General features: G+C 35.9%; 1 protein-coding gene across 2 annotated transcripts; it reads right to left on the minus strand.

The window, feature by feature from the left end:
- Positions 1-332: 332 nt before the first annotated feature.
- YAK1 (YAK1-like protein 1) lies at positions 333-24,798 on the minus strand. 2 transcript variants are annotated; one of them, XM_088223433.1, is made up of 18 exons: positions 24,039-24,798; positions 17,073-17,272; positions 16,093-16,246; positions 11,843-11,952; positions 11,627-11,696; positions 11,457-11,539; positions 9,708-9,786; positions 9,547-9,587; positions 7,960-8,082; positions 7,113-7,263; positions 5,162-5,276; positions 4,986-5,068; positions 4,811-4,885; positions 3,163-3,237; positions 2,165-2,988; positions 1,431-1,583; positions 774-1,072; positions 333-606 (listed from the first exon to the last, which is right to left on the minus strand). In XM_088223433.1, the coding sequence occupies exons 1-18, from the start codon at positions 24,207-24,209 to the stop codon at positions 530-532; spliced, it is 2,883 nt and encodes a 960-aa protein (XP_088079559.1). In that variant the 5' UTR covers positions 24,210-24,798; the 3' UTR covers positions 333-529. The 2 variants fall into 2 exon arrangements, with proteins under 2 accessions (XP_088079559.1, XP_088079560.1); XM_088223434.1 differs by having other exon boundaries at positions 17,073-17,325; positions 24,039-24,178.
- Positions 24,799-25,131: the final 333 nt, after the last annotated feature.

The following is a 25,131-nucleotide window of genomic DNA, read 5'->3' on the forward strand; positions in this document are numbered from 1 at the left end:
AGTAACCTAGCTTGTTTCTAAATATATGCAATAGATGTCCTAATGTGCTGAACCTAGAGTCCACCCGAGACCCTTCCCTCCTAGGGCATGTACAAAGACAAAGAAGAAAGTTTAATATAAAGCTTCTAATCTCTAACAATGACGAACCATATTTACATAAGGTACTTAAATCATCACCCTGTACCTGACTTCCAGTCAAATTCCTTTTGAGCAGCTGCAAACTCCAATATGCATGTTAGATTCCGTAATATGGATGAAAAAGCCAAAATTAGTACTATGTATGCGAAAAGTCTGATAATGGAGAAACAGAGATTATAGCCATTGAAGCAGCATAATCAAAAGAACCTTAATTGAGGAGACAAACCAAAAAAATAACCATAAATTATATTTATGCAAAGCACAAATGAATAAGCATTGGTTGGGATGAGCATTTGCTCGGCATGAACCCACTAAGCATGTGAACTGAGTACAATTTTCTCGCCAATCCCAATACACATGGCACACGATTTAAAAAATCTAGTTTCCAATGTTAAGCAATCCTTCCATAATCCTTTCTTCCACGAGATGCTGGTGGAATGTTTGAGACAGGGTGATTAGCCCTACGCCCTACAGTATAATGCCAGGATGAATTTCAATGATCAGATGACTACCATTTTCTCTAAAATATCATTTTCTTGTGTATTTTGCTTCATATATTGAGAACTATTGACAACAAAAAGAAAAGGCAGGAAAAATGAACACTGCAGTATTGCAAGTTTTAAGTCAGGAAGTACCCCATGGCATGCTATTGCTAAATGAGCTACTTCCAGGAGAACGTTGGCCTCCAGTGTTGAAGCTGGAAGGAGGGAGCTGAACCTTCATGTGATTCCATTCACTACCCCAAGCAAAAGTTGCCCTCCCATGATTGAACCGATGAACTGGTTGCTGACCTAAACGGCTGGGAGAATTTTGCGAAATATGAGGCATGAAATGGGAAGGCTTTGACATGACACGGGACGACCCACCATGGGGGTCATGAGCTGAAGGACTGCCCACTTCTCCATGTGAGAATCCTTGTATAGGTCCATTTTGTCTGAAGTAAATCAAGTAAAGCATCAATGGGATTAAAAAAACATTCAACTCCATGGCAAAATAGAAATGTAAAAAAAAAAAAAAAAAAGAAAACTCAAAACATAATGTTCAACTAAATATTTTGAATATCAAATATGAGCTGTATACAAGAGAGTTCACTTATTTTATTATCCAAATTCAATTAATTTAAAATACTGAAATGTTATGCTAGGTATTCATCCAATAATGATGCCAGTCATAATAGGTAGCATAAATTACGTGGAATAGACCCATAAACCAGTGATTCAGTGGGTGGTGAAAGTTGCACACAGCATATACATGACAGACAAGAAATCAACTTAACAGAATGTACGACCTACCTCTGGATAGGTAGATTCCGACATGTGTTTGAGGCATGGCTAAATCTTCCAACACTGACCAGTGGCTCCGCTGAACCAAGATGCATACTTTTGCCAAGTTCAGTGGCTAACGAACTCTCGTCTGAGCCATCTTCTTGCAGCAGAAGTTCATCACTAGAACATCAATGAAAATCAAACTTAAAAGCTGAGCAAAAGCATGGTAAAAATAACATTTAAGATTTTTCAGTGAAATCGCTTTTATAATCTACGCAAGTACCAGATAAGAAGTTCCTGCACAACTAATATTTGAAAAGGTGAAGACATGCACATTTAAAATCATCACTGCAGGTATATCATTCAAGCAACAACTTCTCCAAATTTATATCTGCATCAGAACAGGCACATCCTGCAACTTTATGGTAATTTGCTGTCCAGGCTTGACCTATGAGTCAGGTGCTGTATGCTTCTTGTTAACAGCTTAAGTAACTATAGTTTTTTTTCTCTTTTGAGACAAAGCTTAAGTAACTATAGTAGAAGTGACAAGACCAAACACACACAGACACATAAAAAAAGCTAGTGAGAATAAGAAAAGGATATCTCCTCTTAATTTGATAGAAATCTTGGTGGTTGTTTTCATGCCCTAAACATCAGTTTAGAGTGCAGACACATACAAATAAATGTGAACTCATCAATTTTGATATTATGAAAAATGCATCCAATGTTAGATTATAAAATAAGTTTTATCATATCCTTGCCTGTAGTTGGGATCCCAATCTCCAGGGTCAGGCATCGACAAGCCAGCCTCAGGATTTTCATGACCCACTCCCTTGCTAGGAGGGAATTGTAAATTTGTACCAAGTGACAAGGAATTGGGCATATTGTGAGTACTGGGGTACCCAGCAGTATTTCCGCTGCCTCCTTGCTGCTGCTTCCAGCTTGTGGAGCTAGAATTTGACTGGAAACGTGATGGTGATCCAATTATTACTTGAGAATTTCCCTCGGTTTGGTTAGGGTTACCATCAAGAGATTGTCCTTGCCAATGCGAAGACGAAGAATTATCTTGAGATTGAGAACTTCCGGGATATCCCCAACTTTTTCTTCTGTTAAACTGGCTAACAGCAGCCATCTTTCCCAAAGGCGATCCATGACAACTGCTTCTTGCTGGAGAAGGTGGGCCATAATGCCCTGGAGAACCACCTGAGACTTGACCATAGGAGCTTGGTGGAGTGAATTGTGAGGGACTAGTGCCAAGGGGAAGTGGAGCAAAATTTCCTGCTGATGGAGACATACCAAGTCCACTTCCATGTGAATACTGCATAATTCTCCTTCTGGCATCAGGGCTACTTCCAAGCATTGACATACCACCCTGTGCATGCATATTCATCCCAGAATGACCAACCGGTGAGTAGTATGCAAACATATTGCTACTATCTCCATAACTCCCATAGCTGCTACCAAGCCCAGTGCCATCATTGTAGCTACCATGGCTTCCTACACTGCCATAACTATTAGCATGTGTGTATGGCACCATGTGAAAATGTGGGCTGTTATGAAGAGAAACTCTATTCCTGCCTGGAATCTGCATTAAAAGTTTAGATACTTTAGCATACGGGACAAAACAATTACAAAAGAAAACAGTCAGAAACATCATAAATGTGTATATATATATATATATATATATGAACTATTTTTAATATATATAATATATGTATTGATGAAGATATTGAACCATCAGTAAATACAGAGAACTCACATTAGGAGAGAGACCAGCAGCAAACCAGTGCCCTCCACCTGGGTGATGGTCCACTTTAATATTTTGAGTGACAGGCTGTAGAAAAATGTAACTAAAAATTACGAAAAATATGAGACAAAGAATGCTAGAGAGAGGGAAATGACTTTGCTATTTAACTCCTTGGTCACTAAAAACAAATCTCATTCATTTTGTTGCTGAGAGGAAGTTCCACCAGTATCATCTACCACAAAGCTTCCATCTAAAATGGAGTACTTGCACTAGTTTCAAAGGAACTTGGAATTTTAGGATGACCAAAAGTTTCTAAGAGATTCAGGATGTTTCAAAATGTTCATCAATTCTGAAAAGTCAAAGGTTACTTTTTGTCACTTTTTTTAGATTGCCCTCTTATCTTTTTAATGGAGAAACTAAAATAACATTCAGAAAGTACTGAGGAAGTACCACCCACCTATGGAGGTACTCTAAATCTTACACAAGAGATAAAAGTTCTACAAGTTCCACAAGCTCTGCATTGAAGGTATGACCTGTGAACCAAAGACATAGTGAGTACTGTTGAAGGGTATCTCCTTCCTTCAGAAAGCTCAAAGGTTCCTCTCCTTCCATAAACTCTAGAGGATGGAGAGAGGAACAAGGGCAATAGTTTTTTATTTTTTAGATGCCAAATTTTTTTCCAAGGGTCTAATTTCGCTTAGGATATAACAAAAAACTGCCTATTCCAATTCCATCACACCAAGAGCCAGGTTCCAATAAAGTTAGAACCAAGGATGCCAAAGGAGAAAGTATCTTGGTGTCTCTGCTCCATGTTAACTCAAGTAGCAACTGCTCGCTATCACTTTTTCTCATTATGTCAACTTCCTTTTCTGTTACAAATTGTGATGCACAGTATAATTTCGGAAAACAATGCACTTCTAGATTAAAATGCATTAATTAACATTGCTTTGAGAAGTTCAATTCTTAAAGATGGTTAACAACTTTTACCACAATCTTTTTCACTGATCTTGCCTTCATTTCATTGGAATGAATTAGAAAGAAAAAGACTTCGGCTCATATTGGTTTTCTTTTTACTCGGGAGGCTAGAAGATCCCCCTAATTGTGCAATCTAGCTTCCAAACAGCAAAGAAGCAGATGATTGGAGGATCCATTCTGGTGCAGACACAAAGGCAATCATTGACTATGATTCTCCCTCACCTTAAAGTTATCAAAAGCGAGGATTTTGAGCCAACCTCCCATTTTTTGGGCAGTTAATGGCTCAGTGGGCTCTGAGATTTGGGTGAATTTGTGCTATCAAGAAAATGAACTTCATCTCCCTTACTCTTTCGGCCATTAATTGGGTGTTATAGAAGAAAAGAAAAAACAGAGTTTGTTCAAGCAACACCTATTTCTTGAAGGAGCATTGATTCCGAACTTGAGTTTTTTTGTTAGAAGTAAGTCTATCATATAAAAGGAGGACTACAGAAACTTGAAGATATTCTGCCTTCTATTGGAAAGATTTGACTCTCTTGTATAGGGGTGGGACAACCTTGATGCCTTGTTTATAATAGCATTACAATTTTTTTTCTTCCAGAAACAAAAAACAAAATGACATAACAAACATCTAATAACACAAAATGATAAAAAGGCCAACTGTGGAATGGAAAATTTTAAAACTTACCATGCGAGGGGTCTCAGGAGGAGGTTTATAGGGACATGTGAAAGGTTCCCCTGTTACAAAAGGATGTTTGGAAGCCTGCAGAAAAATCAGTTAAAACCGTAACTATCCACAGGTTACTAGTTGCAAGACAGCATTCTCAACGATTAAATAAGTAGCAGATGAGAAAATTAAGAACCTGGAAAGGTGACCACCGTTTTGCTGGATCAAACTCCACAAGTCCTCTTAAGAAATCAATCAAAGCTAATCGTATTTGACTCTCTGGTGTTTGTTCATGTGAAATGTCCATTAATGATTTTATCCTAAGATGATAATATAATCAGCTTAATGCTCCGAAGGTAAAATAATACTAACCTTTAATAATATCTTCTTTGGCTAGGTTCTTTCTGTACGGATAGTTTTTAACTATTGCCTCAAGGTTCATATGATTGAAGTACTCTTTCCCAATAGTCGGTTTTTTCCTCTCTCTCTGAAAAAACCAACAATAACCAAAGAAAACTACATCGGTAATTATAAGTAAACACATCAGTGCCAAAACAAAGACTTCATCTATTGAATCACAAGAACTCTTTGAATAGCAATCTTACTTTTTCTTCACTTTATCAAGTTTCCTGTTCTTTTAAAATTGTAGTATTAACACTTACAGTTTTATTCTTTGCCAACGACGCATTAATATTTTGTGAACCGGACCTCTATTCTTTACTTCATTTGAGGTGTTTACTTGCTTGTTTCCAAATGGTGTCGGGTTTAGGGATTAACTTCAGCAAAACTGAAATGGTTAGAACTGGAGATAGGAGGGATGAAAGGGAATTGGCTAGTATGTTGGATTGTAAGATTACCGAGCAGCCCATTAAATATCTTGGTCTTCCCCTAGGGGCAAAAATTAAAGATACCAAAACTTGGGACCCCATTGTGGATATGTTTGAAAAGAGACTTGCGGGGTGGAAGCCGAACTTTCTTTCTGAAGGGGGAGACTCACATTGATCAAAAGTATCTCAACAAATTTGTCAATCTACTACCTCTCCATCTTAATTATTCCGGCCAGCATCGCCACTAAACTAGAGAGGATACAATGCAGATTTCTTTGCAGTGATGAGGAGGGGCATAAGAAATTTCACTTAGTTAAGTGGGAGGAGGTAAAGAAACCGGTCAATAAAGGTGGTTTGGGGTTGAGATCTATTTCGAAATTAAATTCTGCTTTACATGGCAAATAGCTATGGATATTTGTAAATGAGAAGGGGAAATTAGTGGAGGAGGGTGTTGGAGACTAGGTGGGGTGATTGGAAGAGGGATGGGGGCAGAAGAGGGAAATATAAACGTCATGGTTCTAGTTTGTGGAAGAAAATCAGCACCGACAGCAAGAATTTTTATGACTGTTTCTGCTGGCAGCTAGGTAATGGAGCTGAAATTAAATTCTGGAAGGATGAGTGGGTTGGTGACTTCAAATTGAAAGATAAATTCCCAAGGATCTTTGAGATTGCTAGTGAGAGGGATAATCTTGTGGAGAAGGCATTTGAGAAAGGAGAAAGAGGGGGTGGGTGGTGTATATAGGTTAGAAGAAATTTAAAGGATGAAGAAGAGGTAGAATTCTGTAATCTACTTCGTTGGCTAGCTGTTTTTAAGGTGGGTAATGTGAAAGACAAAAGAATCTGGAAACCGGACAAGAAAAGAGGTTTTTCAGTGAAGTCCTACTATAACTTTATTGTCAAAAATGGTGAGGAAAATGCCTAAACAGCACCGTTTAAGCAAATTTGGAGGTCAAAAGTACCGCCTTGAATGGCTTTTTTCATTTGGGAAGCTGTTTAAGAAAAATCTTGACAACTGATGTTGAGAAAAAGAGGTATGATAATGGTTAATAGCCGAAGAAGAATCATGCAATCACTTGTTACTTCATTATCCTATGGTCAACAGTATTTGGAAGTACGTGTATGGGATTATGGGGATGAAGTGGCCCATGGCGGGTAGTGTTAGCAAGGAGTGGTGGACGTGAGCTGGTTTATGTAAAAAAAATTTTTTTTTTTTCCTTATTCCGATTTCTATTATGTGGGTTGTTTGGAGGGAAATGAATGCTATGACTTTTGAGGGTATTGAAATAGACATTGTAAATATGAGGGATAGATGGTTTCATACTTTTGGTTCCATTTTGATTGGTCATAACATAATAGATTGGGAAGATATTAGGGCTGTCAGAGACCACCTGATCAACTTGTAATTTTGTGTTTTCGGGTGGTATCCCCTTGTAACCTTTGTGCATAATAATATTCTTTCCTTTTTATTTAAAAACAAAAGTAGTATTAACACTTACAGCTTCATATTCTTCTTCAGCCAATGCTTGGTAAGCAGATCTGCCACCAGTGGGAACTTCACCACTCTCCATATTATGGACACTTGCAATGCACTTAAAGAATTTGCTTGTATTTTTTGCTTCTTTTAGAACATAATCTGGGGGTTGTCCTCTACACATTAACAGTAAGACATAAAAGGACTTTCAAACAATTCTAAAAGCATGCAAGCTATTACTAATAGTTTCATGATTTGTAAGAGTCTAAAATGCAAACAGCATCTAGCATATTGGAAAACATTGAAGAACATTCTTTTATTTTTTTGAGAGAAGGAAAACACTGCAGAACATGATGTTCCACATGTCCAAACAGCTAGCATGGTTCAGGTATGAACCATATTTTCAAGTAGCTTTTCCACTTTGTTACTGATCTGTGGGATAGGATTGTGTGCCTAACTTCCCTGTGGCTAAAGCACATGGTTTCTTCAGGGGTATTCCTCTTTCCAAAATCCAATGGTATTGGAATACTATTTTATATTGCTAGTATTTTGTTTTCTTCACTTCTGTCATTTGTTCTCATGTTTGTTTTTTTTTTTCTGTTTATATGTTTTCAGAGGATAGCTTAGCCTCTATGATGTAATTCTTCTTCCTTTTTCTAATATATTTATTTTTCTATCAAAGGAATACTAAAACATGAGCATTAATGGTGAGAAATCAAAGGAACAGGAAAAGATTGACCTTCTCCCGGACAAAATGAATAAGAGCAAAAGGTTCCAAAGATGATTTCAAATTTTCCAGTCAACAAACAGAAAATGACACCAAAAAAGCAATTATTCTTCTTGTTTATCAAAACTAAAGAATAGAGTAATACCCAAGTATTTCAATCATTCGCCTCAAAAGATCAAATTCTGAAGCTCCTGGGAATAATGGTAACCCTAGAAAGAGTTCAGCAACAATGCACCCAAAGGACCACATGTCGATAGCTGTAGTATATCTGGAAATTGGTCAAGTCCAAACTGAAATCCTATTGTCCTTCCGAATCTCTAAACAGTTAAAAAGAAGTTCCAACACATTCTTTTATGAACAAAGAACAAATAAATCTCTAATTTCGCACAAATAAGATCTTTAATTGAAATGCAAAGCTCTCGATACGACTTCAGCTATTGACAATTCTACAGATTAGACCATCACAAAATAAAATATCATGATCACTCTCAGAGGTAGCTCGCTCAAACAAATCTAAAGCTCTGAGCAAAGTTACAGAACTTTAAACAAACAATATAAAATAACAGGAAATGTTCAAAGGAATTCAGATACCCCAAAAACTAATCAAATAATAAAAAGGAAAGAGTTTTGCTAGTATGAGCCTTGGTAGTAAGATCTTTAGGTATAGGTTCAGGTGTATTAGCTACCAAGTCAGTTGAAGTGTTTCAAAGGGGAAAAAAAGCTTGTTTTAAAACTTGAAGCATGCCCGCCCATTGAGAAATGTGGTAACTGCTCTCCACCACAACCAACATTAGCTGAAACCTCAGCAATACAAGCTGGCATCCAAACAGGTGAAATCATAAATGTCATTCTGACTTCCAGCTGCCAATGATGCAACTGGCTATCCAAAACAAAGATTTTTATTTGAAATCCAAAACCAACGACATTGTAGATCTGGACTTGATAAACATATCCACCAAGAAATGTTAGAGAATCTAGGTGAGGATGAAGTTCAATGTTTTATTTAATCTAAACATTCTATGCATATGACAGGTCTAAGCAGTATGGTCTTAAGTTATGCAGATGGATCAGATCCTAAACGATAAGGCATTGAAGACCATAAAAGAGAACTGTCTAAGAAATGTACAAGCCACATCTTAACTTATGCAGATGGATCAGATCCTAAACGATAAGGTATTGGAGACCATAAAAGAGAGCGGTCTAACAAATGTACAACCCAAATCTAAGCAGATCTGATAACACTAAAATGGGCCTACAGTCCAATCAAGTTCAGTAAAGAAGGTCAAGTTATTGTTGTATAGAGTGGCATCAATTGTTATATTCTTAGCACATTCCGGGATCAATTTCTTACAAATCCAAATCAAGCAAATCACATATATACAGAAGAACAGAAACATTTCACTGCACACAATGATTTTGATTCAAGAAACCGATATTATGACCTATACAAAAATTCTAATTCAAGGACGAAAAAGGTTTAAATGGAACAAATTCCCCAAGATATCTTCTAAAATTAAATCTTAAGAATTGGAATATTCTAACCCAATCTATTCCAGAGACATACATGTTGAATAAATGCATTGATGTTGGCCATGTCCAACTCATGTAAAGTCAGTTTATACTATTCAAGGTACTAGAAAGAAACATGAAATCACAATCTATCCATAAATTTTAAAAAAGAAAGAACTAAAACTACCCAAGCATATAAAAAAAAAAGCATTCGTAAGGATACTGATACCCAAGAAGAACTTCAGGCGACCTATAATAACGACTCTGCAGAAAAAATGAAAATATAAAATTATTATGGTCCCCTAAGTTTGATAAGAATGAACTTTAGCACCAAAAAGTTGTTTTATAGGAAAGAAACTAAGAGAAGCAAGCATAGAACAAAACCTGGATGTAGGAATAAACAGTGCGATCCTCCATGCATGCAGACCCAAAGTCAATTATCTTGATTTCTGCTGGCTTCACACTGTATTTTCCATCAAAAAATATTATTTTTAACCAAAAAAATGATTGACAGAATGAAACTTAAATTCAGAGTAAATATTACAAAACATATATTTAACTATGGCATCCAATTATACCATGTGTATTTAGTTGACTCATTAGCCCCACAAGATTACAGGAAAATAAAAATGTTAAGTTTTAACAGTACTTTCTTTTAAGATAGAAAAAGAGATATTTATGAAGACTACCAATGATTGTTAAGTTTTAATAGTACTATTTTTAAAAAAAGCATTTTGTAACTTCTAAACCATATCTTTACCTCATTTTTTTTGTGAACAAAAACATAGTCACAAAATTTTTACCTTTAAATCTCTTAATAGAAACGAAAAATTATTAATGATGAATAGAAATGTAAAATGAGGAGAATTACATTTCCTACTAAAAAGAGAGGAAAACATAAAGGGGGAAAAAAGAAATGCCATTATAAAGGACATGTTCCTTACTCTAAAGAGACACTGAAGAAGTTAATTTATCCCAAAGAAAGAAATAGGAAGAGAAATGATCCTTAAATATCCTTGCATTCCTCTCAAGCCTCGAAAAAAAGAAAAACTAATTTTTTTAAGTAGAAAAAGAAGTATTATTAGAAAGAGAAAGGAATCTGCAACCAGGGAGAATAAGACATCGTCCCCTCCCACCCCCACCATGATACATTCTTTCTTCTTCCCAACACCACGAAGAGTAGAAGTAATGAAACCCTTGAAATTCGAAAGAAAATCCCATCAAACACCAAAAGTATCAGATAAATTAGTCCAAAGTCTCCAAGCTACATGTACTGAAAGAAAAGATGGCTATGAGATCGAAAACACATCATGCACAGCCTTGGGAATAAAGCACAAATCAGCCCATGAACTTAGAGCAAATCATTAGCACTGGACCTGTTAAGAACCACTGTCCAAATAAAAACAGTGACCGATTCAAAGGTATCATTTGACCAAACATATCCTTTGGAATAAGAGCTATCAACTAAAAATAGAGAAAATTTTGCAAGAAAAAAATAATTCCCAGGGCTTCTAAAGGCCAAACTCTACAATCAGGTCTAGGAGAAAAAGTGACAGATTAAGGTGCATCAAAGCAAACATATCAATAGCTCATGATTACTGGTTTACATGAAAAAAAAAAACAAACAAAAAAAACAAATTCCAAGACATATAACCATCAGTTTGGTCATAGTAGTACAAGATAAATCATAAAAGTGTTATGGAAATGAGGAATCTTATAGAGATGAAGAAACCAAGTAGCTAACAAGAGATGACCAATCCAAGGGTATTCCCAAACAAATATGAGATCTACAGCCACCATCAACTTGATCAAAAGAAGAAAAAAGTCATATAATTATGAGATTCCTTCCTAGAGGCGCTTGAAAGAAATAGGAAATCTGATATTAGAATCCCAGGCATTTCTGTGCAGCCCAAACTTTCTCCTTAATTCTCCTTATATACACTTTTTTTAAAAATAGATTCTCGTCATATACACTCTGATACATACAGTAAAGTTAGGGGCTAATTAAATCAATTAAAATCATAAAGAGAAATATGACATAAAATGACACTTTATTAATCTCTAAATTTATCTGAAAATGTAATTCACCTTGAGCAAAGAAGAACCCTAAATTTATCCTAAAAAGTAAGTTACCTTGTGCAAAGAAGAATATTCTCTGGCTTCAAATCGCAATGGATTATCCCAGCATCCTTCAAAAGTGCCAAGCCCCGCAAAATCTAAGTAAAGGAAGCTCAAAGTAAGGCAAATAATGCATAAATAAACCAAAATAAGATGAGAGACTCAATTTAGCAGAGCCCATGTACCTGTTTGGAGAAGAGCTGGACAATGCTCAGCGACAACCCTCTAAATTGATTCATCTTGATAAGCTCATACCTGAATAATACAAGAATGTGAAAACCCTACTCTACAAGAAGCTGGAAGACTAAGCGAGTGTAAACAAGACAAAGGTATGATTATGCATGCAAACACTTCAAGGAGCAGATACTAAGTTGCTCACAAGAAGCAGTGCTAAAACTTACAGGTTTGTGTCAAGCAGTTCGAAGCAAATGCACAAATGTCGTTGATGTACAAAGTAATCATAAATACGTACAACATGATGTTTGTCCTCTGGATCATACTTCTTGTTTAACTGCAAAAAAATAAACTTTTGAGCAGAACATTAAATCAACTTCATTAAAAACATATCAAAAAGCCGATAAAAGATTACGGTGATTTGTTTTTGGAATATTTTACACGGGCACTAAACAATCTAGGTATAGATTTGAGGGTCTCAGCTTCTTAGGAATATTGACAGAGACTTTTTCTGTCAAGTTTGTTAGAATTTTCTGGAAAAAGCATTCTTGACGTACTTGCTGCTGCCAAACCTGAAACATTCAGAGGTTGATAAATATGTTGGTCTCCTTCAGCATCTTACCCACTCAATTCTCCTTGATGGAAATGATGAACCAATTTGAAGTTGGAACTAATGGTTCCTTCCTGGTTGAAATCTTCTATTTGCATCTTGCTCAATTTGGCTCATCTCAGAGTGACCCCTATGGAAGTGCATCCAGAAGCTTAAAGTTTTCTTTTTCCTTTGTTTTTTTGAAATAAGTATCCAGAACATTAAAGTGTCCTTCTAGAATTGATTTTTTTTTTTTTGCTTTGGAAACAGTGAGAGAGAATTTACTGTTTACAATCTTCAAAAGGGGGCTAAAAAGAGTGTCTTGTACCAGAGGGCAGCTAAGACACCAGACCGTCTTATGCTGCCATTCCTCGGTATGAGTTAATTAATGGCAATTTTTTCTTTTCTTTTTGAAATAAAAGTTTGATGGCAAATTATGTGGCCAAAGAGATCTAGGCAAAGTAGGACATCCAAGGTAATGACCACAAGGGAAAACTCATCTTTCCCATCCCCCAACCACTATGTGGATCATTTGGAAGCAAATAAATAGCAGGGATTTTAAGGGCTTACTTTTTTCCTTCAGAAGAGCTAGAAATTTACAGTTCCAAACAATGGATTTTTGGTTTAAGGATCATCCTCTTTCTTCTAGAGGGGATCTAGGGATCTAATAGATATTCTAACTTATATGTAAAGTTTTTGTGGCTGGGTGGTGCTAGATGCCTTTTTTATACATATATATTCCTTTTTTCTTCTAAAAACCCATATTGCTACTGCCAGCTATCTTAATTTCGGATTAATAGGTGCAGTCAATTATGGAGATCAGTTTTGCAGACCCAAGTAGTACACATCTCATTTGGCGAGTTTACACGGCCATGGTCTTTGTTGATATCAATTGATGCAAGTCAAATAAAGCTTGAACATAAACACTACGAGAAAATATTTTTTTACATTTTGATTTACATTTTAATTGACATGTAACCCCTTTGGTTCTTGTGAATACTTTACTCTTTATTTCAAAAGACAATAACACTAAAAGAAGTAATTAAAAACCAAAATTGGAGATCTTGAAACTCAGTAATCAAATCAATAACTAAATATTTAAATAATAATCATGAAATAGTCTACCAAATGGCTACACTAAAGTACCTTATTTATAGGCATCAACATACAATCAAAATAGAAATTCTTAAACCTATCTAGTAATTCTAGAAAATAGAAAAATAGACTAATTAATTTGAATAACCTATAAAAGAGAATAAAAGGATTCTAACTAAATAGGTAGTAAACTTTTCCCATTATAAGTGTGTAGCTACTAGTCCTGGTTAGAAATTTGAATGATTGTGAGATTGATGAATTTACAAGGCTTCTACAAGTTCTCACGGATGTTCAAGTGGGTTCGGACAACGATAAGCCTACTTGGAAATTCAAGAAAGATGGCAATTTCACTGTGAAATGCTTCTATGACCTTTTGACATCCAAAGAGGATAATGGTAAACAATTCCCAATTCAATAGATATGGAAAGCAAATGTGCCATCACGATCACTTTTTTGCTTGGGAAGCATGTCAGGAATGTATTCTCACTATTAACAAGTTGATGAGAAGGGGGCACATTATAGCCAACAGGTGCTATCTTTGTGTGAATGCTGCAGAATCTTGCAACCATGTTCTTATTTGGTGCCTAATGACTAATAGTTTATGGTCTATGGTTTATAGTCTATTTGGTATAAATTGGATGACTGGGGGTATGGTGAAAGATGAATTGTGGGCATGGGGTTGGGATTAGAAGTAGTAATAAGTTTGTTAAAATGATTCCATTGTCTATTTTTTGGGTTGTATGGAAAGAAATGAACAATAAAACTTTCGGTGCATGAGAGATATTGTAGAATTAGAGATAGATGACTTCATGCTTTTGAGATTCTAATTCTGGGTCATGACGTGTATAGGTGGGATGATTTTGGGAGAGTTATTGATGCACTAACCAATTTGTAAATTCTTTTGTATAGAGAAGACACCCCCTTGGTGTCATATAAATAATATACATCTTTTTATCTCAAAAAAAAAATAGCTACTAGTCCTAGATAATCTAGGTACCTAAATAACACACAAACATTAAAACTACATAAATATATCTTATTATAAAAATGTCCACTTTAAGATCTTTCTACTCTACATCACCTACATAACTAACCACTCTTAAATTTAAATGTGATACAAGAATGAAGAATATCAAATCTCTATCACAAGAATATATGATGTATCCACCTTCATTGTATAACACCCTCGGCACAACTACCACTAGCCCAACAACTTCTCGAACCAAACTACTGGCCTTCAAAAGTTTAAGTGCAACCTATTGGTAGCGTGAGACTTGAGCTTTTATATGGAGTTCAACAATCATATATTTTTTTGATGTAGGATTGGATTATAACCTTCAACACTCACATCTTTGATGTCCTCATCAAGCACACACATCACACAATCACATATCACAAGCTCTGATACCATTTATAAAGTCCAAGATCGTACCAGGCGGAATCATCGGACTACCATGTGCTCTGATACCATTTATAAAGTCCCAAACACAAGCATTACTAGTCCAACAACTTCTCGGATCCAAACTACTAGTCCTCAAAAGGCTAAACCCATATTACAGATAGTGAGTGATTTGAAATCTTATATTGAACTCAACAATTATATATCTTTTCGATATAGGATTGGGGTATCATACACTAGGGATGCATAAGAGCATTAGCTGCAATGGTTAACAACTGTATCTTCTTTGTTCTATTTCTTCTTAGATCTTCCTTGTTATTTCCTTCTAATCTAATAACATGGCTACTATGCCTATCCCCAATGGACACGTGGTGTCCTAAGGGACAACCATCAGTATTGACCTGTTAGATCAAGCCACTTTGAGTCTGGCTACTAGTAATTTAGTATGGCGCACATTTTTTCCCCCTCCCTAAATGGATGCTACGTGTTCTAAGAGATAACACTCGCACTAAGACTTAACCATAAATTAGGTCACTTTAAAGTAGGCATGTGGCAGAATATTTGTGGGGCCGCCCCCCAAATGATTCCGCACACCTAAAAGACAGCTCCCAACCCAATACAAGCCTATTGATAACGAATTTTCCTCAACGTCCAACCCTAAGAGATTCCACTCATCCCTTGGGGACCAAGTCCCAATCAACTGGACCTCCCAAGCAAAAGGCTCTCGTCCCAAGGCCTCTAATCAACCCAAGAAACTCATGGTTTGGAACTAGTTGCCTTTATAGAAAGCTAACAATATATGCATCTAATCATTATCAATAATCTTTAAATTTAGGAATACCCTGATGTTCACCAACATTCTCAAAACTAGCAATGTCAAACCCTGACATCTAATACGGAATTGCTTGAATTGGAAAGAACCACCAGCTCGCCACGTCCCTCACAACAAGTCCTATAAGTGTCCTAAGAATTCTAACAATGGTAATCCTTCGGTATCCTTATTTTTTCTAAAGTATTGCTCTTTTCTCTCTTATTCTCTTCACTTAATAATTGGAGGTTTTACAAGAGAGGCAACTCCAGTATTGCACTGGCACTCTATTTATTTCACAAGAGTTAAAGATCTTGGGATTTCCACATGACAGCACATGCAATCCTGCTTCTCCAAATTTCAGATCTTCCACAGCTTTGCGTTTTAACTTTTTTTTGAAAAAAAAAAAATTCTTCAACTGAAGGCACAAAATCTTACATTGCCCACTACATGATCCATAAACTACCTATTCCCCTAGTAGTTTGATGCCCACATAAGAACCTTACATATTTCTTTGTCCTTCCTGTATCACAGCGACAATATCTTTTGAAACAAGAAATAAGAAGCTAATACAGAATTTAATTACCGTTGTCAAAATAGACACTTCAACCAGTGCCTGCTGGTAGTAAGCAGGCTGATTTTTAATTATCTTCACAGCAACAAAACTGTGTGTTTCTGCAACCCAGCATTTAGCAACCTGCCCGAATGTCCCATGGCCAAGTACATCTTTGACAACATATCTGAAAGATAACATGAGAAGAACAATTAAATTCTTCTTTTCGTTACTTTGGTTGGTGAAAGGACCCAGGAAGGGCAATAAAAATGATAAATTACCATCAATAATTCAAAGTATACACACTATATGCATGGTCTGTCCTACAATAATAAATGAATCTCTGTATGCTCATTCTTTGGTCAAAAAGCAAGTAATTGATTTACCTCGTTCAGAAGGCTGGCTTCAAGGTCCAAAAAGAATATTGATTCTCACTGTCTCGCTATATTTTGGATATCATGGAAGGAGAGATAGAGGAGAACTTTTGAAAAATCTTCATCCTTTTTTGCTTCTATTAGGGATCATTGGTTGAGGACATCTTACATTTTCTTTAAGGCTTATGTCAGTCAAGACCGGTCAATGTAGTTGACCTGTTTGGCATTTTTTTATAGATTTTTAAATCGTTGAATATTTTATTCTTGGGTGGCACTCCCTTATTCATGAAATTTTTCTTCACTAAAATCCCAGCTAGAAGTTGATAGACATGGTAAAGAAACTAAAACCCACTGCTCACATCAAACTTGAACATTACAATGGAGATAATGTTGCAGAAATGCAATTCAAATAATTTTCATATCCTTTTTTTTAGAGTAATGAACAGATACTTGACCACAGGTTAATATCTTCATACTTTAAAGCACAAGATCTAAACCCCAAACATTTAAATAAAAATTGCCTAGAATTCCTGCTTCTTCTTGGAACTTTTCACCACAAGAAAACAGTGTTGTAGAAAAAGAGAAACTATTTTCGGAAGGAACATGTGAAGAATACAAAGAAAATAGAAACCAACGAACCTTCTCTGTGTGTCTGAATTGACCAAGACATAGTTCACTGTTAGTATAAGATCTGAGTTGACATTATCATAGCCATCATTGAGGACTCCAATTGATGGGCTAGTTAAAAACCGCTTCAAATTTAATTCTTCTGAATACTTGAATTGTGGATTGCAAATTTGGTATGTTTCAACTATGTCTTTTGTCAATCTTGCCACCAACTGCAAAACAAACATTTGCCTCATCTAGTTTTTGCTCTTTAGGATTTTCTTAGCTAAACATAATAAGGCAGAACGGAATAGTATCAATCGAAAAGTTACATCAAATCACGTCTAGAAACATAAGTGGCAAACTAAATGATAATAGCACAGAAGCAACACAAGAGGGAAGGCATCATAGACAGATAAGAAGCATATAAATGGAACACCTAGTTCTTGAGATTTTTGAAAATGCAACAACCTTTGAAGAAATTATAAGAGAGGGAAAAAACCACAAAGGAGAAAGAGGAAACTGTGAAGAGACCAGTAATAGCCACCAAATGGATACAAGAATGGGAGAATACAGACATCTCAGTCACCTCCATATGTGTATTCTTCCCGTCGCTCAAATTATTCTCTCTAGGAATATTCAGTGAAAAAGGTAGCTACTTTTCCAATTTCCATACTTTTGATATTCATTTTTTTATACATAAATTGCAACTCTTGTATTGACAATCTTCCATCACTGAATTACAACTTATTGACCAGATCTCTAGTTGGGGCTTTTATTTTTGAAAAACCAAAAGTTTGTCTCAACGCCTAAAATAAAGTGCTTTTAGTTAAAACCAAGGTAAATTTTGACTCTGTAACAAATGTTCTTTTCTTTTAAGGAAAAATAATTTTATCAAGAAAAATTTTTCCACAAGCGGGTGCAGCCCCATATATATAAAAAGGAAGATTTACAAATAATCAGAATGTCAAACAGGTCCCATAAATCCTCCAACAAAGGAAGAGAACGCCCTTTAAACAAAAAATATAGGATTTTTAAACCACACATTCCAAAGCCTACCAGAAAGAAGAGACCCATCTTCGAAAAGCCTTCCTACTTTCCTTCCAAAGTAGATGAATAGTATTTTTCAGTAAATGCTTTATGGATATAGTTTCTCATTAAAGAGGTTAACATTATTTTCATAAAAAAACTTTTTCCGATTTTACCTTTGATTAATTAATAGGTTAAATAAGCTATTTCTCATATAAAATTATACTACTAATAATTTATTGTTTATCAAAATTATTCAAATATTTTAGCATAAAAAACAAATCGAGTAATAAACCACTATGACTAGTATTTATATTAAATCCATTAACTGATTGAAAGTTTTAAAATGACTGAAAGAAAGAAAATTTTCAATAAGAAAATTTGACAATAATATTTAAATTATTTGCAAGACTTACTTTTACTTTCATATCATTTTTTATTAATACCAAACACAATAACATTTGTGTTTTACAAGGATATCAGTTTCTACAATAATTTTATCAAAACAATATAGAAAGCAGGGAATTCCATATGGCATGCACCCGATGTTTTAAGAGAAAAAACAGAAGTGATATTCACATGGCATGCATACAATGTTTTAGAGAAAACACAGAAGTGATACGGACAAAGCACCAGGAGCAGCCAAACAAGTACAAAGATATTCACAAGCAATATTAATCAAACTAGCTCTTATAAGGTTTGCAAAAACTTTTCAATGGGAATCATTTACAAAATACAGAGTCTGGAACTAATTAGCCCTGCTCTACAGAAAAGAGAGTAAAAGTCCTCAAACACCCTCCCATTTCTATCTTTCCAAATGACCTAGAGAACAGGCAGGATAGTGAGAGCAAAAAGCTTCACATGGCATGTATCTAGTTAAGTGTTCCATTTTTTTAAATAAAGAATAGCATGTATCACTAATTACAAGCACTAAGGGGGTGCCAACCTATACACAAAATTATTTACAATTCAATCAGGATACCTATAAAATTTCCAAAATCTTCCATAGCTTGCAAAGAATGATATGTTATTAATAAACTCACGGTTTGGAACCATCTATCCCTAACTCTATTGAAATTAGCTTCCACCCCCAAAAGCTCTCCTATTTCTTTTCTTTCACACAACCCAAAAAATAGCAAGGAGAATGAAATCCACGTGCTTTTCTTATCGCTAATACCTTTCCATGCCCAAATCTCATCTCTTACATCGCCTGCCATAATCCAACTGATTCCCAATTACTTATACACCATAATCCATAATTTGTATGCCAAGGGACACCATAGCAAGATATGATTGCAACAGCCTTCAGCACCCTTAAATAGGAAGCATCCATTCACCAAAATCTTTTCCCTTTTCATTAACTTGTCAACAGTAAGTATACATCCCTCTCTGCCTCCCAAGCCAAAGAAGTCATTCTGGGGGAAGCACTCACCTACTGAATTTACTTGTACATAAAGCTGATCTCAAATGAGTCATTCTAAACCAAGTAGTTGTAGAGTTAAAAAGGGACTCGAACTCATTAACCTCCGAATCATTGAGGTTGCTCATCAACTCCACTTGCCATTTCAGAGCTTTCCCACTAATACCGAATGATTCACTGACTTTGATATCTTTGTTTCATGCAATATAAAAAATCTAAGGGAATTGATCTCTAAGTGCTTCATCCCTAAGCCAAGGATCCGTCCGGAAATTGATTCTTCTCTGATGACCAACCCTTCACTTTATGCATCCCTAAAATTTCTCTCTCCCCATAAAGATTTTCTCCCACAACCCTTTCCTATGTTGTCTTGATGAAAATTTGAGATATTATTCTCTATCCACAGTACCACACTTCGCTTCTATTACCCTTCTCCAAAGAGTGTCATTTTCTATCATGAACCACCAAAGCCACTTGTCCTGAAGCACCTTGTTCATATCCATGAACAATCTCAACCCTACATCACCCTGATGCAACAATTTCTTAATCTAATTCTTTGCCAGTAGATTATATCTCCTTCTATCCTCCGAATCACCCACAAGAATCTGCATTTTATGGATTTAAATCTCTTCGCCACGCTCACTGAGATTGTCAATAGAGACATGTAGTAGATGGAAAAGTTAGTCAACGTGATTTTGATTAGAGGAAGCCGCCCTCCTTAGATAATAGATTTCTCTTCAAACCTACTAACATGCTCTCAAACCTTTCTATAAGCAGGTCCCACACTCTCAAATCTTTATAATTAGTCCCTAAGGGCAACTCCAAATACTTGCTCAACAATTCCACCTTTTGCATCCTGTGACATTTGCCAATCTGGTACCATCATCCTCACCACCCAATCTCATCGATTCTAACTTGATCAAATTAATATTAAGTTCAGAGACTGCTTGAAAGCACCACAAGACACATCTTAGATTGAGAAGTGCCCCCCAATTCACATAACACTAGAATATCATCCAAAAAAAATAAGTGAGTAATTTCCTCCACCTATTCACCCAATCCCACTTTCAGTCCTCTTAACAAATCCAACTCTATAGCCCTTACCAACGACTTGTTCAGCCCTTCCATGGCTACGATAAACAGTAATGGAGATAATAGATCCCCTTATCTGAGCCTTATGGAAGCCTTGAAAAAAGGAAGATGGCCCCCTATTCACCATGTCGGCCAAAGAAGTTGTAGTGTTGCATGAGTTAATCCACTTACACCTATCTCTCTTTAACATATAATCAATAAAACCCCAGTTGAAGGTGATGATATGCTTTTTCTATATCAAGTTTGCAAAAGACCCTTTCTATGTTTCGGGATAATAATTTATCTACCACCTCATTATCTACCAAAGTCGTGTCCATAACTTGTCTCTCTTCCACAATAGCATGTTGACATTCACCTATCAATTTATCCATCACCTTGGTCATCCTTCTGGCTAATAATTTTGCAATAAGCTTGTAGACGCTCCTGACAAGGTTGTTAGCAGCCTCCTCCACCTTAGCAATCGTAACCAGAAAAGAGGAATTTAAAAATTTAGCAAAAGAGTCAGCCTCGTCCAATTCCTTAAAACACTTATAAGATGCCCTCTTTCATAATATGCTAAAATCTTTGTATATAGCCCATGTTAAGACCATCAGATCCAGGGGTTTTATCTGTGTTACATTGCATAAGTTCATTAAAAATTTCCTCTTCTGTAAATTCTCTTTCAAGTGAGACCAGGCTTGTTTCGTCCAAAGTTTCAAAATTCAAACCATTCAACTTTGGTCGCCATCTAAACTCCTCCTTGTTCAACTTGACCAAAAAAAAAAAATCTTTCATGCCTCATCTCAACTCCTCATTGCCCTACATTACCTGCCGATTAATATCCACCTCCTCTATATAGTTAATCCTCCTATAATGATTTCCATACTATGAAAAAACTTAGTAATCCTACCCCCCTCTCTGACCCATCTAGCTCTCGATTTATATCTCCAAAAATCTCCTCCATTTGCATTATATTAGTCAATTCAAGCTTCGGTGCCTCCCTATGGGCCAAATCTTCAGTTGACAATGTATTTTCACCCTCTTTTCCATCAATAGCCTCAATATCATCTAATAAATACTTCATTTCTATATCTTCTTTCCACTCCTCCTCCTTGCACCACAATTTGATTACAATTTTCACAACCTTCAACTTGTGAGCAATTCTAAAACTGACATTGCCTCTCACCATAGCATCTCTCTGCCAATCACCAATATTACCACAAAAAGCATTATTCTTCAGTGATTTGCCCCAAAACCTGGAAGGCAAGGGCCCCACTTGATCCTCTCAACTAAGACACATGGGAAAATGATCTGATATAGTTCGTTGCATAAACTTCTGCTATATACTCATTGCTTGTATTTTGCAAGAAACTGACATGTCGGGTTCAATTTCTAATCAGACCAAGTCCATTTATCTCCCACAAGAGATAAGTCCATTAATTCCAACATATCAAGCATCTCCTCGAATTCTTCTATACATGCCCTCGAAAAAGGCTCTCCGGATCTTTCAAATCTGCTCAATATTATGTCAATGTCTCCTCCTTCAACCCCCAGAAGATCCCATTTTTGTTTACGATCGTCCAAATCTTTCCATAGTGAGCTCAAGTTAGCGTTCCATTCATCCTCAATTGAAAATGAATATAAATTAAAAAACTCTAGGATTCTCAACTGCACTTCAAAATAGTCCACGAAAACAACTCTTTAAGTTTGCTTTCCATTGAAAGAACTCAAAAGAAAACAATTAATGGAAGCTAGATATCAAAAAATTCAAGGGAAGACAATTTGTTAAAAATAAGGAATTAAGGGGAAAATGAGATGACAAACAAAGACAAAATTATAAAAATTGCAAAAATTTGTTAGCTCTACGCTAACATAGTTACAAAAAAGAGGACATGCCTATTAAATTAAGGGAAAAATTAATTTCCTAGTACCTATGATGACTTTATAGCTGTCCAATTCAGAATAAGGACCCAGTTTCTAAAATCAAACAAAGATATTGCCACTTCTTCCACAGACAATTGCTCTTAAGTCTATCAAAAAAAAAATTACACTCGCTACCAAAGCCTTGTAAAAGTTACAAATTATAACATTTCTATGAATGAGTTGACATTTCTTCTTTTTCCCAAGAAGGTCTAAAGAGCCAATCATTCCTAAATGCTTCTTAAACGATAGTAAAGCTAGCCATTAAACTCATTATGAAATGCAGGAGCTGCATGGGGTCCTAAATAAAGTGGTAGAAACATTCTTTCTACTTATTTAGCCAGCCTTTTGAATCTTATAAAAGAGCCTTAAATGGTGGGACATGAACTAGCAATAGAATCGCAAAGAAGAAGTCAAATGAATCTTGGAACAGATATCTATCTAGCAAGGAGGACGGACTTGCATATTTTTCCTAGATACAAATACATGCCGATGTGCACACACACATATTGGTTCCTACCAATAAGAGTGGGTTGGCAGTGCAACACTAGTATAGTTGACAGGAATATTCTTCCTTCAGAGTGGTTGTTCTGAGGTATAATTTGCTCCACCTAATAAACCAACCTCTTTCTAGAAATTTTCTAATATAATCTAGAAAAATACTATCTGCAGACCACCAACAACAACTAAACCGAATTTACCACTAGGTCGAGGTTTGAGGTACTAAAGAAGGGATGCAGCATGCAAGATATTAGAGGATGACACCAGAACAAACAATATTGAACAAGACAACATTAAGCTTCCACAAAGATTATACTGACGGGTGGGCCTAGAATATTTTTAAGATAAGAGGTCACCAAGCTATATAGCAGTTAGCGGAGAACATTTTCATAACGTTTCCTTTATTAACAGTAATAAAAGTGACAAATAAAACCCTCTCAATCAAAAGGAGCAACAAATAGGTAACTCACAGGCAATGCTTTTTCTACATGCCTAACTAAGGGCACAAGAAGACCATATTCCACTGCCCTAGTGGCCACTAGAGATCCTCTAGGCCCTGGAAACAGAAATTACATTTCCGAAAATAAGTGTTCATAGTTGCAAAATATATGCAAACCAAAATTCTGATATATCTTGCATTGTCCAGTTCTGATTCATAATACTGTTCTAAGTTCTCCTAACCTAGAAACAACATTCCTTATAGTGAAGATAACTGGCAGGGAAAAAGGGTAAACAGCTCAAGGGACCTTCGGGCTTTCTTCTCTGCATTTGAATAATGGACGCCTATTATACTCAACCATTCTCAAAATTTCAGTTAAAATTTACTATTAAAACAGCACAAATAGGTTGAATCAGTAAAACTTCAGTCATCATTACAAACGCCAGACATCTACCCTTAATCCCTACTGTACACAAACCGAATCGAAAACATTTTTCAGCTTCTATAAACAATCAAACAATGACTCATATATACATGTCACTTATCAGTGAAATGAAAAATTCGATCGATCAGTATGCTACAACCAAAAAAGGAAAACCTGAAAACAAATAAATACACTCACAGGTCTCCTCACGGCAACACGCAGAGGTTGCGCCTTGTTTGCGGCATCAATCCGTGGCGGATAAGGCCCGAAAACCAGCTGCCTGGGCCGCCACCGCGCAGTTGATGGCTCCTCGGAGCCCACTTCGCAACCTCGAGTTCCACCTTCATTGCTAGAACTGACCTCATCCATGACCCAGAAGAACAAATCAAGCTTGTATCCACCGACTGACCGTGCCTAACTGCTCCATTGATCCTACCGAGCAATGAGAACGAAAAAAGATAACAGCAAACAGAACCGAAAAACCCCGATTAATCAGCAATTAAATTGGGCGCTTTGAGACGAAAATCGGGGGTCTTTTGATGATTCAAATAACCCACCGGCGGATTCTAATCCCATATCTCTCTGTCATTCACTCTGCAGTAATCATAAGCTGTCAATACTCGTCGGATCCATGGAAGATCAGAAAGAAATTTTTACATGTATTATTAGAGGGATAGACTTCTATGTTGGATTATGAAATACCATACACTAGAGATGAAGATTTTATCGATTCTCTATTGAAGAAAGAAAAAACAATGAGGAGAGCTATACAGACGTATGTATATGTATGAGAGTAATGGATTGAGAAGTATGATAATTGAAGAGAAAAATTCAAAAGATTGAGAGGAGAGAAAATTAGGGATTGGAGAGAAAAAGAAAATAGTTTTTTAGAGAGAGAATTTTGTTTCGTCTGAAGTTGAAGCACCGTGTTTCTTCCTCCAAATGGGAAGCTTTCTTTTTGGGTTTTTTTTTTTATTTTATATTATTTCTCACGGTTTAAAAAAAAACAACAGCCAAGGCGTCAGGAGAAAATAATATATTTATATATGTATATATACACACACACACACACACACACACATACATATTAATAGAGCAACGATGTCGTTTCATTTAATTCTATATGATTAAATCTTTATTACATGCGGCAATAGGAGTGCCATCATCTTAATAGAGAAGATGAATCAATAAATTAAAACAAATCTCATAAAATTCTCATGAATTATCCAATAAGTCGTATTATAGGAAAGAGAATTTAATTTTCAAATAATATGATAAAATATACATGGCG

Source organism: Carica papaya, chromosome 6 (assembly GCF_054855325.1).
Source record: "Carica papaya isolate Zhongbai chromosome 6, ASM5485532v1, whole genome shotgun sequence".
Taxonomy (NCBI): Eukaryota; Viridiplantae; Streptophyta; class Magnoliopsida; order Brassicales; family Caricaceae; genus Carica; species Carica papaya.